This window comes from Mus caroli, unplaced genomic scaffold, assembly GCF_978045245.1.
Source record: "Mus caroli unplaced genomic scaffold, Mus_caroli_1 scaffold_17, whole genome shotgun sequence".
NCBI lineage: Eukaryota > Metazoa > Chordata > Mammalia > Rodentia > Muridae > Mus > Mus caroli.
The window spans coordinates 86,195,185-86,214,662 of record NW_028227272.1 but is presented as its reverse complement, the minus strand read 5'-3'; the positions used below and the strand labels follow the sequence as shown (position 1 = coordinate 86,214,662).

The window sequence follows — 19,478 nt, the reverse complement described above, 5'->3', positions numbered from 1 at the left end:
CTAGTTTCTTATGATAATTATACCTCTGTCCCCAAATAGGTACTACTGGTAATTATGTTACAAAAAGTAAGCCATACTGAGAAAGTCAAAAGCGGGGCTTATGAGGTACTCAGTGGGTGAAGCCATAGACCATCATTACATCTGAAGATCTGAGTTTGGTCAGAGAATCTCATATAGTGAAAGGAGAAAATCCAGTTTCACATCATTTCTTCTTACTTCCAAGTGAATTATATAGCATAGGCATATCTCCTATCCCAGCACTAGCAGAAATAATACAAGACTAAATTTAGTAAAAAATTAAAATCCACAGGATCACAGGTCCAAGAGGAGAACCAAATACTAATTATCCTGTGAAATTGGTATACCATTTAAATGAATACTTCTGCCTTATGCCAACACAAACACACACACACATGTATATATATATATATATATATATTTATATATTTATATATATAATATGATATGGATGTCCAATTTAAGAATATATAATATATATATATATTATATATTCTTAAATATATTATATTTATATTATATATATATATATTATATATATATATTATATATATTATATATTCTTAAATTGGACATCCATATCATACTACCTGCCACAGGCTCACAGATTTTTGTATAAGGGGGACAGGATTGTAAAAATCAGAGGTGGTGCATAGTAAATAGACATTTTAACCCATAGTGATTATGACAATATGCATAAGACCTGAGCAAGCTCCCCCCCCCCAAAAAAAATCCTAGCATGGATGGAGGAGAGAGGACAGCCACCACTAGCTGAGAAGCATTTAGCATTTGATAGCTGCTGGAAGATCAGCTTTTTTCTTAAGATATATTCTTTATTTATATTTCAAATGTTATCTCCTTTCCTGGTTTCCCCTCTGCAACCCCCCTATCTCTTCTTCCTGCCCCACCCCCACTCACCAACCAACCCACTCTGCTTCATGACCCTGGCATTCCCCTCCACTGGGGCATAGAGCCTTCACAGGATCAAGGGTCTCTCCTCCCATTGATGACCAATTAGGCCATTGTCTGATACATATGCAGCTGGAGTCACGAGTCCCACCATGTATACTCTTTGGCTGGTGGTTTAGTCCCTGGGAGCTTTGGGGGTACTGGTTAGTTCATATTGCTGTTTCTCCTATGGGGCTGCAAACCCCTTTAGCTCCTTGGGTCTTTTCTTTAGCTCCTTCATTGGGGACCCTGTGCTCAGTCCAATGCTGTGAGCATCCACCTCTGTATTTGTCAGGCACTGGTGGAGCCTCTCCAGAGACAGCTATAACAGGCTTCTTTCAGCAAGCATTTGTTATCATCCATAAAAGTGTCTGGATTTGGTGATTGTATATGGAATGAATCTCCAAGTGGAGCAGTCTCTGGATGGTATTCCTTTAGTCTCTGCTCCACACTTTGTCTCTGTAACTCCTTCCATGGGTATTTTGTTCCCCCTTCTAAGAAGGACTGAAGTATCCACACTTTGGTCTCAGCTATTAAAAACAATGAATTCATGAAATTTTTAGGCAAATGGATGGAACTAGTAAATGTCATCCTGAGTGAGGTAACCCAATCACAAAAGAACACACAGGATATGCACTCACTGATAAGTGGATATTAGCCCAGAAGCTCAGAATACTCAAGATACAATTCACAAACCACATGAAACTCAAGAAGAAAGATCAGCATTAGTTTATGATATGGCTTCTGGTAGTCTGGCTACACACCAGAGCAGACCCCAATCCCAAGATAAGCCAGGCAACACAAACTGGATTCCATGAGCAGAGATTACAATAAAAATAGAAAGCTCAAAGTTGGGTGGAAAGACGTTGCACACAAATAAATAAAACAAGTATATCAGACAGAAGACTAATACATATTTTGGGGGATAAATTAAACAGTTAAAATGATATAAATGAATGGCAACCTGAGCTGATTTTTAGAACAGGTGTTTTTCAAAGAGCAAGATGGACAAATGAACAGAATAATGTTTTCTGTCACTAATATCTCAAAGATGCAAATAAAAAAGATGATATTTTAGATCATAGGCTAGATAAGTGATATTAGAAATAAGAAAGATGAATGTTACTAAGCATGTAGAAAAAGTTTACCCTTCTCCATTGTTAATGGGAATATAACTTGGTACAGCCATGACAAAAGAGAGCATGTGAAATGTTTGCAAACATATATGGAAGAAATAGGTGCTGTAGGAATCATAGTGCTTTTCTTATACAATTAATAGAATATTACTGGATATTAAAGTAATAGGCACACTTCCATGCTTATTGTCACATTGCTTATAGTAGTTGTTTTATAAACAACCAAATATCCATCTGTAGATAAATGCTGAAACCTCCACAGCTTATGTACCTTCCTCTTTTCTTCTTCATTTCTCTCATTTTCTCTTCCCTCTGAAAATTCCTCTCCTTCACTTCCCTTCCACTTTCCCACAACCATCTCCACATATGTGACTAAGCAGTTACAAAAGCAGAGAAGAGACAGAAATTGTTTTGTAGAGTTTAATCAGTTAGCTATTTAATAACACACTTTTTTTTTAACAAAGATTGAGAGTCAAACTTGAAATCATTTTACAGAGTACGATGAAGATAACATAAAACACAATCATGGTCCAAATTCAGATGAGGAATTAGATGACCATTTTGTACTTCAATTACATTTTAGATATTTTGTTCTAAAGTTAGAATTTTTGAAGACATATTTGAGTTCTTGGTCTGAAAGCATTGGAAGCCCTTCTGGTTAGAAAGGCTGGGTATCTGCATAATGTCCTCAATAGAAGCCATAGGACCAGTATCTTCCACAGCACAGTGGGCGGCAACAGCCATATCCATAACCACCATAGCCATAGCCATAGCCACAGCCACAGCCACAGCCATAGCCACAGCCTAGGCCACCATAGCCATAGCCCAGGCCTCCATAGTATCCCCCATAGTAACACATATTTTTTAAGGAGTGGACTATTCAGAGGAAGATAAGCAGTGTATTTCTGGAGTCTGGATGTAGTCCTCTGTCAAGGACCTTTTATATACCTAGATATTTGGTGGCTAAACCCACAGAAACCACAGATATTATGACATCACACATGTCTCTATTATGCTTAAAAAAATATCAGGGTGCCATAGTTTACTGGCCAAACAATGCTGCATAGCTCAGATAATTGTGCTCATTTGTTAGGATCCTAAGGTCAGATGATGAGGCTTTAATGTGAAAACCTGGATCGAGTTTCAAGACAATGCCTCATTCTTTAGTTAGTTTATTTAATACCATGAATCTCCACTGTGCTATAATATAAAACATTGAAATCTCTCTCTCCTCTTTATGTCTGTTTGTTTTGTAGTACTCCATACTGAAAGTATCTTTTTGTTCTCATTGCTTTGCTTTGTATTGTAAAATAAGTATGTCCTAAGCATTTCTGTTGAGGAATGATCTCATTGTTGGTTATGTTATTGGTAACTTGATGGCACTTAAAATATACATAGGCATATTTTGGATTTCTTCTAAGCTTATTCTATTCAGACATAATTTTCATATATTTTAACTATGGTATTGTAATTCTACTGATGAGTGAGCATAATACATCTATCCATGTTTTGATTTCTTCTTCAATGTCTTACATGTATTCCAGTTTTGGTAGCATTATTATTTAGTTTTTATTACTAAGATTCTGTGGAATAATTTGAGATCATATCCTGTCGTATATCTAGCATCTTTCTTTCTGCTTAGTTTTCTATTCATTATTCCAGTCATCTTCTGCCTTCACATATATTCATTAGGTTTGTGCTGTCTAGTTCTGTTTGGAATACAATTGAAAGTTTTATGGAGGTTGTATGACATCTGTACATTGCTTTAACAAACATATTATTTTTCCTTTTAATAATTCTACCAATCCAGGAACAGGATATGTCATTCCATACCCTATATTCTTCTTGTAATTATTTTCTTTACAGAAAATAGATGATACTCATAATCATATTAAGCAAAATGGAGCAAACTGAAGAAGGTGAACCATTTGTAGCTAAAATATCTTTAGCATTTTATTCCTGTTTAAAGATGAGGGTTTTTTTTAACTTAACAATGTCAACTTTGGTAGAGTTACCACATACTGGTTCATGGTTCAATTAGCAGGAAAGCTGGGCAACACACTGGACTGAGGGGGTTTAGACAACAAGAAGACAAACAATCTCAAAGTTGGTTGGGAAGAGAGATGGTGTCTTAGAGTTTACTTACTATCCTGAAAAAGCATAACTAAAAGGAAATTGAGGAGGAAAGCTTTCATTTTGTTTACACTTCTGCACTACTGTTCATCATGGAAGGACATCAGGAAAGGAATTCAAACAGGATAGAAACCTGGAGGCAGGAATTGATGCACAGACCATGGTGGGGTGCTCAACCTGGATCATCATGGATTACTCAACTTGATTTCTTGTAGCAACCAGGACCACAAATCTAGAGTCAGCCCTACTTGGAATGGGCTTGGCCCTCCCTCATCAACACCTAATTAATAAAATGCACTACAGCTTGCCTACTTCCCCATTTCATGGAATCATTTTCTTAACTGTGCTGACATGGCTCACTCCTATGGAATGGCTTTAGTTTGTGTCAAGTTCATACAAACGCTTCATTATAATTGATCCCCTGTCAACTTGACACACAAAGAAACCTCTGTAAAGTCACAAACTGTCCTTTCTCATCCACCCCCAGGATTTCACAATATAAACACAAATAACTTTAAAAGTCTCAACGTCTTTGCAGATTCAAACACTTTAAAAGTTCAGTCCCCCTAAAATAAACAATCCTTTTAAAAATCCAGAACCTCTTTGAAAAGTTCAAAATCTGTCAAGTGTGGGCTTTTTAAAATTTCAGATTACATTGAATACATTCTTACTTAAAGAGGATAGAACTAGGGCACAGTCATGATAAGATTAAAGCAAAACTAATCTACTAATAGTAAATAACACAAAATGTCTGGAATCTCCATTCAAACTTCTCAACTGCTCTAAGTGCCTGGATCACTTCTATCACTCAACCCCTGCAGCACACACTGCTTGTCTTCTAAGCTTAGGCAGCGTTCACTAAACTGTTGTCACTGATCTTAATTGTCATTCCATAGCCTTAGAATCTCGCATCCTCAATTAACTATTGGATATCAGTATTGGAGTGTTGAAGTGACAGGCCTAATGATGGGGCTTGTTCACAGAATGTGGACTTTGTATTAGCAAAGCAGGTGAATGCTTTAAGAGTAGCTTAATAGGCTGTCTTAGTAGAAACATGGAAGATAATGTTGCTAAGAGCAATGTAATTTTTGACCACTTAGCTCAAGAGATTTCAGAGAAGAATATTAGTAAGTAGCCTAGAGAACATTTTTGTGATATTTTGGCAAAAATGTGGCTGCTTTATGCCTTTGTCTGAGGCCAGATTTCAGTCTCTTGGATTAATGGTGTTGGCAGAAGAGATTTCAAGATAGCCTCGTCTTTACTGTCACATGATTATTGTTGATTAATTTTTATGCTGATTTATCCCCAAAAGGTAAATGCTAAGTATGAAAAAGACTACATGTACAGTTAGAGGAGAAAAGAAACACCAGGAAATATAATGGAGCTAAGTCCAGTGTTTATGGAGATAAAAATGTTTAATAAAAAGCTTAATTCTAAAGAGAATTAAGTAACCATAGGGAAAGATGCCCATGAGACGAGCTTCCAACTTAAGAGAAGCAATTAGAGAGATTCTCAAGTAGTGAAGGAAAGTAATCAGAAATAGAAAGCTGATGAAATTTAAGTGCATGTGTGGGCCATGTTCCAAAGCCTGGAAGAAGTGGAGCTTGGAGCTTTGGCAATGTATTTCTAGCTTTTGAGTCAAGGATACAAGAAGTTTTGGGATTTTTCTTCTCAGCTAAGGAAAGCTTTGAGGCCTGGCATGTATCAGAGGTATCACTTCAAGGAGCCATAGAAAGTGCTCCTTGTGGGAAGCTGTGAACATTTGTGTTGGATACTGCACAATGTTAGAAAAGCTAGAGTTGTGGGATTCTTACCAAGGAGAGCAGAAAACTGGGTATAGAAACAGCAAAAGAGAAGAAAGTGCATTTTGGTCAACAAACGTGAAAGGAGATGGATATATGAAGAGGCCACATGGAAAGCAGAGTTTAGAATTTGCAAACCTGACTTCCCTTGCTTGAGTATTTCCTCACTATACTTACTTTTCTCCCTTTTGGAATTGTAATGTGCATTCTGTGCCACTGTATGTTGGAAATATATGATTTACTTTTGTATTTTGCTTTTAAAGGGTTTACAGTTAAGAACTTGCCTTGGGTCTCAAAAAAGTCTTTGAACTTTAGACTTTTAAACAGTGTTGAGACTGTGATAGACTATGGGGACTTTTAAAGTTGGGCTAATTGTATTTTAGGACTAATAGGATTTTGCTATAAGCCTATGGGGCCAAGGGACTCGAATGTTATGGCTCTAATGATAATGGCCACATAGGTCATGGAGTTAATTATTTGGTCAGTAGGGTCTCACATTATTTGAAAGGAATAGTGGCTATGCCCTAGTTGGAGGAAGTGTATCACTAGGGATGGACTTTGAAGTTTCAGTAGCCCATGCAAAACCCAGAGTCTCCCTTCTCCTGCTGCTTGCAGATCCATATTTTGAAATCTCAGCTACTTCTCCATCACTCTGTCTGCCTGCATGCCATCATGGTTCCCCTTATGATAAAATAGGACTACACCTCTGAAACTGCACACAAGTCCCAAATAAATGCTTTCTTTGTTAAGAATTGCTATGGTCATGGTATGTTTTAGAACATTGTATAAGATGATTGGTAAAGGAAAAACTGAGATGAATATATTTAAAAACCGTTATAACTTTTACTGAATACAGAAAATTTATATTTAAAATAGTTTTAGAAAAAAATTAAAGAAAGGCAAATGCTTCAAGGCTTAGGTCATATATAGAATCAACATTTGAATTGTGTGTGTGCGTTTACATATATATGTGTATGTGTGTATATATGAGTGCGTTGTGTGTGTTTGCATAATATGTCATGAAACTAAAAGGCATCAGGAGAAGGCATGGTATAAATGGAACAGGTAAACAAGAAAATAATATCATGCATGAGACATAAGAACAGAGGAGGGGTAGGGGAAGGGGGTGTCGAGAGGGATGAAGGAGAATTAAAAAAAATGACCAAGGTCTATGTAATAATATCATGATACTCACAGCAGACTCCTTAAGACTATTTGAGTGTGCCAGGCCACTTTTAACCCTGGCAGATTAACTGGAATCAGATGTATGGCGAGACTAACAGAATCCCAGATACCTCAATATGTAAGGCGGAAGGCAAATGAGAAAGAAACCCCTAAATAAAAACTCTCCCACATGGACACACTATTGCATACAATCCTGTAAACATACACATACACATACACATACACATCAGTACATACAAAACGCATATGATGTCACGAATACATATTAAAAAAAGATATGGAGAAAAAAGAAACCTTTTCAGGAATTCTGCTAAGAAAGTTCTGAACACAAAAGGACTGCATAAAATGGAGTTCCAAACAAATGAAGAAAACAAGTATATCAGGAAGGCGATTAATACAGAAATGTGTGTGGGGATAAACACAGCTAAGAAAAGCCAAAAAAAAAAATATTAGTGGACACTAAAATGAACTGAGATTTATAGCAGGTATTTTTCAAAGGAATAGATGTAGGTGGAGAAATGGACACAATAACATCTCAGAGATGCAAATGAACATCAAAGTGAGATTGGTACCCACAACCATTTGATATTTAATATTATAGAGAAGAAAAATGAATGTTACAGGGAATATAGACAAAAGGGCACCCTTCCTCATTGTTAATGGGAATAAATTTAGTGTAGCTATGAAAAAATGAGCATGTGGCATATTTGCAAACACACAGGGAAGGGACAGATGATCTAGAAGTCATATTGGTTCTTATATAATTAGATGTAAATCACTGAATCTTAAAGAATAGTTACCCTACGAAGCCTATTGTTACAATCATCATGAGTCAAATTATAAATATAAGAAAATGATCATCTGTATTTGAACACTGGCAAGACTTACTTCTTTCTCACTCTAACTTCCTCTCCCCCATTACTCCCCTCCCATTTTCCTTCTCCATGTCTGTCTCCCCCCTCACACATTTACTTCTGTCACACACTCCCACAACTACCTCCACAATCAGATACAAAAGCACAGAACATACAGAGATTATTTTGTAAACTTTATTTAGTTATATGTACTACACAGGTGTTTGGTTTCTGTTTTTTCCTTGTTTCCTTCCTTCCTTTTTTTTTTTTAAATAAATGTTGAGTCAAACTTGATATCACTTACATAATATGATAAAGATAACATAAAACATGATGTTTTGTGCTGAAGTTAGAAAATTTGAAGACATTGTTGAGATCCTGGTGTAAAATCACTTGGAAGCCCTTCTGGTTAGAAAGGCTGGGTCTCTACATAAGGTCCTCAGTAGAACCCATAAGACCAGTATCTTCCACAGCACAGTGGGCGGCAACAGCCATAACCATAGCCACTATAGCCAGACCCATAGCCACAGCCATAGCCACAGCCACATCCTAGGCCACTATAGCCACAGCCCAGGCCTCCATAGTAGCTGCCATAGTAACACATGGTGTCAGGAGTACAGTGTTCAGAGGAAGACAAGCAGTAGGATTGTGGAGTCTGGATGGAACCACTTGCCAAGGGCCTTTTATATACCTGCATGATCAGTGGTAAAAAAAACCCACAGGCATTATGACATCACACAAGTCTCTACTGTGCTTCAGAAAACATCACGGTGCCACAGTTTACTGGCCAAACAACACTGCATAACTGAGATAATTGTGCACATATGTTAGGATCCCAAGGTCAGATCACGAGGCTTTACCATGAAAATCTGGATCTAGTTTCAAGACAATGCTTCATTCTATAGAAAGTTTATTTAATACTTATGAATGTCTACTGTGCCACAGTACAAATAATTGAAATCTATCTCCTCTTTATGTCTGTGTTTTGTAATGCTCTATAAAGAAAATATCTTTTTGTTTTCCTTGCTTTGCCTTATTACTGTAAAATAAATATATATTTCCAAAGCATCTGGTAAGAAATTATCTGGTCATTGGTTATGTTGTTGGTAAATTGATGACCCTTATTATACACATAAGCATATTTTGTCGTATGATTTACTAGGTATGTTAATTCTACTGATTTATGAGAATAATAGATTTATCCATATTGTGATATCTTCTTCAATTTTCATTTGTATGTCTGTTTTTGGTATTATTTTTCAGTTTTTATTACTGTGATTCTGTGGTATATTTTGAGATCACATTCTGTGGTAGATTTCTGCTTAGTGTTGTTTTGCTCTAGAGTCACCTTCTGCATTCATGTGATTATCAGGATTGTGCTGCCTAGTTCTGTTCAGAACAAAATCAGAATTTTTATGGAAATTGCATGAAATCTATACATTGATTTATCAAACATATTCATTTTTGTGTTAGTAATTCTACCAATCTACAACCAGGATGTGTCATTCTATATCCTAGTATTTTCATCAAATGATTTTCTTCAAAGAAACTGGATTTTATTGATCATTATGTTAAATAACATGAGGAAAAATGAAGAAGGTGGAGCAGTAGTAGCTAGCTAAGTTAGCTTTAGTATTTTATGCATGTTTAAAGATCAGTCTGTGTTGATGATGTCACCACTGTTAGGCTGACCTCATGCTAGATGATGCTTCAATTAGGAGAAAAGCTGGACAACACCAAATGGATTGAGGGGAATTAGACAACAAATACTAAGATAAAAGTTGGTTGAGAAGAGAGATGATGTCATAAGAGTCCTCGTTGCCATGGTAATACACTATGACCTAAAGCAAACTGAGGAGGAAAGGGTTTATTTGGCTTACATTTCACCATCACTGTTCATCACTGAAGGATGTCAGGACAAGAATTCAACCAGGGCAGGAACCTGGAGGCAGGAGCTGACACACACTATGGTTGACTATTCGTTACAGGCTTGCTCATCATATATTCCTCAACATAAGTTCTTATAGCATCTATGACCATGAGTTCAAGTCGGCACTACTCTGAAATGACCAGATAAACTCTTATCAATAATTAATCAATAAAATATCCTACAGGCTTGCCTACTTCCCTATTTTATGGAATAAGTTTCATAAGTGTGATAAAGTGATTCACTCCTATCATAGGACTTTAGGTGGTGTCAAAGTGATACAAACTCTCTATTGTCCTATATCAACTTGACAATCACAGGCCTCTTGAATCACAAACTCTCCTTGCATTTTTAATCCCCAGACCTTTGAAATATCACAAATAACCTTAAAATTCTCAATGATTTTACAGAGGCAGACACATTAAAAATTCACTACCTCTAATATATAAAACTTTTATTTATTTTTATTTTTTATATTATATAACTTTTAATTATATCATTTTATAATACAGTTATATCATTATGTCAATTGGTGTCTTCTCTTCGGTGAACTCTTTATCCCAGTCTTTTTTATTTTTAATTTTTTTCTTTTTTCTTTTTTTATTACATACTTTCTTCATTTACATTTCAAATGCTTTCCCAAAAATCTCCTATACCCTCCTCCCACCCTCCTCTCCAATCCACCCAATCCTGCTTCCTGGCCCTGACATTCTCCTGTACTGGGTCACAAACCCAGACACTATTGCCTATATCAGCAAGATTTTGCTGATAGGACCCTGATATAGTTGTCTCTTCTGATGATATGCCAGTGCCTGACATATATGGAAGTGGATGCTCACAGTAATCTATTGGATGAGACATGGGGCCCCCAATGATGGAGCTATAGAAAGTATCCAAAGAGCTAAAGGGGTCTGTAACCTTAAAGGAGGAACAACAATATGAAGTGACCAGTACACCCCAGAGCTTGTGTCTCTAATTGAATATGTAGTATTTTTAAAATCCAAAATCCTTTTGAAGAGTTTAAAATATGTCAACCATGGGTAACTATAAGAATTAAATTAAACTGAATACATTTTTACCTGAATTGGAATTAACCAGGGCACACACAAAAAAGCAAAATAATCTACCAATAGTGTAAATAATACACTGTCCAATGTACAGAATCCACCTTCAATCTTCTTAGCTTCTATAAACACCCAGGTCCCTTCTCGCCCACATTTCTCTGCAATACACACAGCTGCAGCTTGTCTTCTATGCCTTGGAAGGCTGCACTCCACTACTCTTGCTGCTCTTCTTGCTTGTCAGATGGTAATGAAATCCACCCATTTCCCTCCCCAAAACTTTTGTATCAAGAGTTGGGTATTATCTTCTAGGTATATGCCCAGCAGTGGTATTGCTGGATCTTTCAGTAGTACTATGTCCAATCTTCTGTTCTATGCCCCAGTATAGGGGAATGCCAGGCCCAGGAAGCAGGAGTGGGTGGGTTGGAGAGCAGGGCAAGGGGAGATGGGGTAGGAGATTTTCAGAGGGGAAGCTAGGAAAGAGGATAACATTTGAAATGTAAATAAAGAAAATATCTAATAAAAAAGAAAGGTCAGGGACAGGAAAGAGTAGTGGGTGGGTTGGGTATCAGGGCAGGGGGATGGGGTTTTTGGAGGGGAATCCAGGAAAGGGGATAACATTTGAAATGTAAATAAAGAAAACATCTAATAAAAAACTGTATATGCACTGCCCCTTAAAAAATTTAATAATAATATTAAGTCAAAAAAAGAGTTTGGTATTAATGTGACATCCTAAGCATGGTGCATGTTTACAGACTATAGACTTTGGATTAGCAAAACAGGTGAATGCTTTAAGAGTCCTTTAGTAGGCTGCCTTAGTAGGAGTGTGGAAGATAGTGGTGCTAAGAGCCATGTAGATTATGACTGCCTAATTCAAGAGATTTCAGAGGAGAAGAATATAATTAAATGATATAGAGACCATCCTTGAGATATATTGGCAAACAAATTGTCTGCTTTTCTGAAAACCTACCTGAGACTAAATTTAATATTTTTGGATTAATGGTGTTGGCTTTGAAGTGTCAATAGACCATCCAAACCCAGAGACTCCGTTCTCCTGCTAATTGCATTTTCAGAATTTGAATTCTGATCTACTTCTCCATCACTCTCTCTGCATGCCATCATGCTTCCCTTCATGATGAAATAGTGCATCCTCTGTGAAACTACACATAAATCCCTATTAAATGTTTTCTTTTTTAGGATACAGTCATGATACATCTTCACAGTATTAGAACATTGACTGAGATGTATGTATACTATGAGAAAGAATTGAGATGAATGTGGCCAAAAGTCATTGTAATTAATTTTCACTTAATACAGAATTTTTACATTTAAAACTTTTAAAATAGAAATATTTAAAAGTAAGACAAGTGCTTCAATGCTTAGGTCATATATAGAATCAACATTTGAATTGTGTGTATCTGTGTATGTTTGTGTATGTGTGTGTTTGTGTGTGTGTGCTATGTGTGTTTACATGAACCTAAAAGGTACCAGCAGAAGTTATAAATGAAATAGAGAATCATGAAAGTAATATTATGCATGAGAGATGAAGTTTGAAGAGGGGTTGTGGAAGGGAGAGTGGAGAGGGGTGATGGAGAATTAAATAAAATGACCAGTGTATATGAAAGAATATCATGACACCCAAAGCAGATGTCTTAAAGGCTAGTAGAGGGTGATAGTTCACCATTCAACCTGGCAGATTAAGTGGAATCAGATGGAAAGCCAGACTAACAAGAATTCCAGATACCAGCTTGCAAGCTTCTACCTCAATATGTAAGTTGGAGGGCAAATGTCAAAGATAGAAGCTCAAAAATTAAATCCTCCCACAAGGACACCCTAACACATATACACATACATATATACATGGACTCATGCACTACACACACATATGCACATGGACTTATGCAATACACACACACACACACACACACAAACACACATGATGTCAGAAATAAGACAAATGAGTAAATAAACAATGAAATAAAAATGTCTTCAGAGATCAAACTAAGAAAGTTCCTAACAACAAAACTATTGTATAAAAATATGTTCTACACAAATTAAGAAAATAACGATATCATGAAAGGGATTACTGCAAAAATATGGTTTGGGATTGTTGTACATGGCTAAGCTAACCAACTAAAAGAATATGAGTGGATACTAAAATAAGCTGTGATTTAGACCAGGTGTTTTTCACAGAAAGGGATACAGATGGACAAATGGACAGACTAATGTCCTACTGCACTAATATCTCTGAGATGCAATTCAAAAACAAGATATTTCAGTTCCAAACTGTTAGTTAATACTGGAGAGAAGAAAGATCAATAGAAGAGGGCACCCTTCTCAATTGTTGATGGAAATTTAACTTGATGTAGCTATGAGAAAAATAGCACATGTCATGTTTGCAAACACACAGGGACATGACAGATTATCTTGAATTCACACTGCTTCTTATGCAATGAGATGAAACCCACTGAATAGGTATGAATGAAATAGGTACACTACTAAATTATTGTCACATTGTCTATAATGGTCAAGTAATAAACACAACAAAATATCCATTTGTGATGGTTTGTATATTCTTGGACCAGGGAGTGGCACCATCTGGAGGTGTGGCCTTGATGGAATAGGTGTGACCTGGTTGGAATAGGTGTGTCCCTGTGGGTGTTGGCTTAAAACTCTCACCCCAGTTGCTTGGAAGTCAGTCTTCCACTAGCAGCCTTTGGATGAAGACATAGAACTCCCAGCTCTACCTGTGCCATGACAGCCTGGATGCTGCCATGCTCCCACCTTGATGATAATGGACTGAACCTCTGAACCTGTAAGCTAGCCCCAATTAAATGTTGTTTTTTATATTGTTTTTGCCTTGGTCATTGTGTCTGTTCCCAGCAGTAAAACCCTAACTAAGACACCATCCTTTTCTGAATGCTGAAAGGAAGTATTTCTTTCTCTCAAAGTCCCTGTCCTCCTCTTTCCACTCCCTGTTTCTTTTCCTGCCCATCTTCTTACATATCTTCCTCTCTTTTCTTTAACTCACATTTTCCTACAAATACCACCTCAAAAGTGACCAAGACAAAAGCACAGACTATGCAGAAAGTATTTTATAGAGCTTATTTATTTAGTTTTTGATGATACACATTTTTGAAACATAAGTTGAGAGTCATATTTAAAATCAATTTACAGCATATGATGAAGGTAATATAAAACATGATCATGGTCCAAATTCAGACGAGGAATTAGATGACCGTGCTAATTTTCAATTATATTTTAAATATTTTGTTCTAAAGTTAGAATTTTTGAAGACATGTTTGAGTTTCTGATGTGAAAACACTTGGAAGTGCTTCTGGTTAGAAAGGCTGGGGATCTGCACAATCTCCTCAGTAGAAGCCATAAGACCAGTATCTTCCACAGCACAGTGGGCGGCAGCAGCCATAGCCATAGCCACCATAGCCACAGCCACAGCCATAGCCACAGCCATAGCCATAGCCATAGCCCAGGCCTCCATAATATCCTCCGTAGTAACACATGTTGTCAGGAGTGGAGTGTTCAGAGGAAGATCAAGCAATAGATTTCTGGAGTTGGTGTTTCAACATCTGCCACAGGCCTTTTATATACCTGGATGATTGGTGGCAAAAACCACAGGCATTATGACATCACACTAGTCTCTTATATGCTTCAAAAATATCAGTGTTCCACAGTGTACTAGCCAATCAAAACAGCATAACTGAGATAATTGTGCAAATATGTTAGAATCCCAAGGTCAGATCATGAGACTTAATATGAAAATTTGGATATATTTTCAAGACTATGGATCATTCCATATTTAGTTTATTTAATTCTCAGAAATTCTACTGTTCTATATTACAAGTCATTGAAATCCCTTTCTCCTCTTTATCTCTGTGTGTTTGTAGTGCTCCATACTAAAAACTTACTGTTTTCCTTGCTCTGATTTGTTATTGTAAAATAAGCATGTATTTTCTAAGTATTTCTGATAAAAATGATCTGGTCATTGGTTATGTTATTGGTAAGTTGATGACTGAATTTCTACATAAGCATATTTTGTCATGTATTTTACTATATCATGTTAATTCTACTGAGCATCATAGATCTTTTCATCTCATGATATGTTCTTCAATTTCTCATTTGTATGCTTGTTTTTGCTATTATTTTTCAGTTTTTATTACTTTGATTCTGTGGTATATTTTGAGATCAGAATCTGTGGCAGATCTAGCATCTCCCTTTCTGCTTAGTGTTGTTTTTGCTCGTAGAGTCACCATCTGCATTCATGTGATCACTAGCATTGTGCTGTCTCCTTCAGAATAAAATTGGAATTTTTATGGAAATTGCATGACATCTATACCTTGGTTTTTCAAACATATGCATTTTCGTGTTAGTAATTCTACCAATCTATAAATAGGTTGTGTCATTCATATTCTAGTGTTTTCTTGAAATTATTTTCTTCACAAAGAATTACTTCTCCATGGGAGTCACTTTTTTTAACTGTGCTAAAGTAGTTCAGTCTTATCATAGGACTTTAGTCAATTTGTGTCTAATTGATACCAACTCTGTAGTGTTGTTGACCCATGTGCACCTGACTAACAAGCCCATGCCTATTAAGCATAAACTCTCCTTAGATATTTTTCTCCCAAAACTCAAAATTTCTACTAAAACTTAAAATTCTCAGTATCCTTTTTCAGATTCAAAAACATTAAAATTTCACCATCTCTAATATATGCATTTTAAAAAATCCAGAATCTCTTTTAAAAGTTTAAAATATATCATCTGTGGGCTACTGTAAAACTTAAATTAAACTAAATATACTCTTACTTGAATTGGGAAGAAACAGGGCATTGTCACAATCGGATAAAAGCAAAATAATCTTCCAATAATGTAAATAACACTTTGTACAATGCCTACTATCCTCTTTCAGTCTTCCTGCCTCCTCTCATCATCTGGATCACTTCTCTCACTCTTCCCTCTGCAGCACATGCAGCTTGTGGTCTACACATGGGCAGTGCCCGCTGTCCTGCTCCTGCTGCTCTTCTTGGTTGTCCAATGGTAATGGAATCCACTCCTTCCTCCTCCACCCTATTTGGTATTGATAGTGGAGTAATAATGTGTCAGGCCTAACCATGGTATTGGTTAGCAGAATATAAATTTGGATTAGCAAAACAGGCGAATGCTTTAAGAGTCACTTATTAGGCTGCCTTAGTAGGAGTGTGGAAGATAGTGGTGCTAAGAGCAATGTGGATGATGACTGCCTAGTTCCAGAGATTTCAGAGGAGAAGAATATAGTTAAATGGCATGGAGAACATTCTGGTGGTATTTTGGCAAACCATGTGACTGCTTTCTGCCTCTACTTGAGGTTTAACTTAAGACTTTTGGGTTAATGATGTTGGCTTGGAAGTTTCAACAGACCATGCAAAACCCAGAGACTCCCTTCTCCTGCTTCCTGCAGTTTCAGATTTAAAACTCTCAGCGACTTCTCCATCATTATGTCTGCCTGCATGCCATCATGATTCCCCTCATGATGAAGTAGGACTGCACCTCTGAGACTACACACAATTCTCAATCAAATGTTTTCTTTTTAGGGTGTGGTCATGTTATTTATTCACAGCAATAGAACATTGGCTAAGATGAATGATAAAGGGAAGAGCTGATATGAATGTGTCCAAAATTCATTGTAAATATTTTTTTTACTTAATGCATTTTTTTGCATTTAAAGCAATTTTATAGAAATATTTTAAAAAACAAATGCTTCAAGGCTTAGTTCATATGTAGAATCAACATTTCAATTGTGTGTGTGTGTGTGTGTGTGTGTGGTATATGTGTTTGTACAATATCTCATGAAAATAAAGGGCACCAGGAGAAGTTATAAATCGTATAGATAAACATAAAAGTAATACTATGCATGAGAAATTAAAGTAGAGGAGGGGTTGGGGAAGTTATTGTGGAGAGGGATGAAAACGAATTAAATAAAATAGCCAATGTCTATGAAGTAATATCATGACACCCAAAGCAGACATCTTAAAGAATAGTTGAGTATATCATCCCACCATTAAATCTGGCAGACTAAATGGAATCAGATGGAAAGCCAGACTAAAAAGAATTCCAGATACCAGCTTGCATGCTTCTACCTCATTATGTAAGGTGGAGAGCAAATGAGAAATGTAGAAGCCCCGAAATGAAACCTCTCCCACAGGGACACACTGCACATGATCATGCACACATGTATGTACGAATGAACACATGGAACAAACACACACACAAACACACACAAGAGATGTCAGAAATATAAACAAATGAATAAAAACATTAAAATAGAAAAAGTTTTAGAGATCCAGATAACAAAGTTCTGAACACCAAAAAACACAGTGTAAAAAAATGCGTCACAGAAATGAAAATGAGTATATCAGGAAGGTGATTTATGCAGAAATATGAGTGGGGAGTGATATAAATAACTAAGCTATCCAGCCAAAAGAATATAAACGGATGCTAAAATAAGCAAAGATTTAGAACAGGTGTTTTTTCAAAGGAATAGATACAGATGGACAACTGGACACATTAGTGATTTAATTCTCTAATATATGACAGATTCAAATAAAAAACAAGATGACATTTCAGTCTACAACTGTTAGATAATTAATATTGGAGAGAAAAAGATCAATAGAAGAGGGCACCCTTCACAATTGTTGATTGAAATGTAAATTAGTGTAGCGATGAGAAAAGTATCATGTAGCATGTTTCCAAACACACAAAGAAGTGACATGATCTAGAAGTTACACTGCTTCTTATACAATGAGATGAAAATCAATGAATCTTAAATATGTACCCTACCAAGGCTATTTTTACAATCTTTATAATAATGATATTATAAATACAAGAAAATGAGCATCTGTATTTGAACACTTGCAATAAAATTGTTTCCTTCTCTCTCTAACTTCCTCTCCCCTTCCATAATTTCCTCCCCTTTACTTCTCCATGTCTGTCTCCTCAAATATCTTCCTCATTTTCACTCCCCTCACACATTCCCATAACTACCTCGACACATGACCAATCAGGTACAAAAGCACAGAACATACAAAAATTAATTTGTAAAGTTTATTTATCTAATTGTTTGATGATACACAATATCATTTTAAAACATTTGTCAAGAGTTAAATTTATAAATATTGTACATAGTATGATGAAGATAACATAAAACATCATCATAGTCTAAATTCAGGTGAGGAATTAGATGGCCATATTTAATTTCAATTATATTTTATATATTTTTTCCTAAAGTTAGAATTTTGAAGATATGTTTGAGTTTCTGGTATGAAAACACTCAGAAACGCTTCTGGTTAGAAAGGCTGGGTGTCTGCATAATGTCCTCAGTAGAAGCCACAGGACCAGTATCTTCTACAGCACAGTGGGCAGCAGCAGCCATAACCATAGCCACCATAGCCACAGCCATAACCATAGCCATAGCCATATGGCCCAGGCCTCTATAGTAGCTGCCATAGTAACACATGGTATCAGGAGTGGAATGTTCAGAGGGAGATTAAGCAGTAGGTTTCTGGAGTCTGAATGCAACCACCTACCAAGGACCTTTCTTACAACTGGATGTTTGTTAACAAAACCCACAGGCATTATGACATCATACAAGTCTCTACTGTGCTTCAGAAAACATCAGGGTGCCACAGTTTACTGGCCAAACAACACTGCATAACTGAGATAATTGTGCTCATATATTAGGATCCCAAGGTCAGATCATGTGACTTTACCATGACAATAGGGATCTAGTTTCAAGACAATGCCTCATTCTATAGTGAGTTTATTTAATACTCATGAATCTCTACTGTGCCACAGTACAAATCATCGAAATCTCTCTCCTCTTTCTGTCTGTGTGTTTTGTAGTGCTCCATACTGAAAATATATTTTTGTTTTCCTTGGTTTGCTTTAATATTGTAAAATAAATATGTATTTCAAAGAATCTGATAAGAAATGTTCTGGTCAGTGGGTGGTAGTGGCACATGCCTTTAATCCCAGCACTTGGGAGGCAGAGGCAGGCAGATTTCTGGGTTTGAGGCCAGCCTGGTCTACAGAATGAGTTCCAGGACAGCCAGGGCTATACATTTGTTATGTTGTTGGTAAATTGATGACCCTTATAATATATATATATATATAATATATATATGCATATTTTGTCATATAATTTTATCATGGTATGTTAATTCTACTGATTTATGAGAATAGTAGATATTTCCATCTTATGATATGTTCTTCAATTTTTCATTTGTATGTCTGTTTTTGCTATTATTTTTCAGTTTTTACTACTTTGATTCTGTAGCATATTTTCAGATCAGATTTTGTGGTAGACCTAGCATCTCCCTTTCTGCTTAGTGCTGTTTTTGCTCTTAGAGTCACCTTCTGCATTC

General features: G+C 36.3%; 3 protein-coding genes across 3 annotated transcripts; all 3 read right to left on the bottom strand.

Annotated features, from left to right (window-relative positions):
* Nucleotides 1-2,790: 2,790 nt before the first annotated feature.
* Nucleotides 2,791-2,961, bottom strand: LOC110311212 (keratin-associated protein 20-2-like). The gene has a single exon (XM_021184457.1). The coding sequence runs from the start codon at nucleotides 2,959-2,961 to the stop codon at nucleotides 2,791-2,793; it is 171 nt and encodes a 56-aa protein (XP_021040116.1).
* A 5,554-nt stretch (nucleotides 2,962-8,515) lies between these two features.
* On the bottom strand, nucleotides 8,516-8,680 carry LOC110311220 (keratin-associated protein 20-2-like). Its single transcript, XM_021184465.1, has one exon. It carries the CDS (start codon nucleotides 8,678-8,680, stop codon nucleotides 8,516-8,518), a length of 165 nt encoding a protein of 54 aa, XP_021040124.1.
* Nucleotides 8,681-14,435: 5,755 nt separating this feature from the next.
* LOC110311205 (keratin-associated protein 19-7-like) lies at nucleotides 14,436-14,585 on the bottom strand. The gene has a single exon (XM_021184449.1). It carries the CDS (start codon nucleotides 14,583-14,585, stop codon nucleotides 14,436-14,438), a length of 150 nt encoding a protein of 49 aa, XP_021040108.1.
* Nucleotides 14,586-19,478: the final 4,893 nt, after the last annotated feature.

Bases quoted from the DNA above. Each gene is read 5' to 3' on its own strand.
- LOC110311212 (XM_021184457.1), bottom strand. From the start codon at position 2,961: ATGTGTTACTATGGGGGATACTATGGAGGCCTGGGCTATGGCTATGGT.
- LOC110311205 (XM_021184449.1), bottom strand. From the start codon at position 14,585: ATGTGTTACTACGGAGGATATTATGGAGGCCTGGGCTATGGCTATGGC.
- LOC110311220 (XM_021184465.1), bottom strand. From the start codon at position 8,680: ATGTGTTACTATGGCAGCTACTATGGAGGCCTGGGCTGTGGCTATAGT.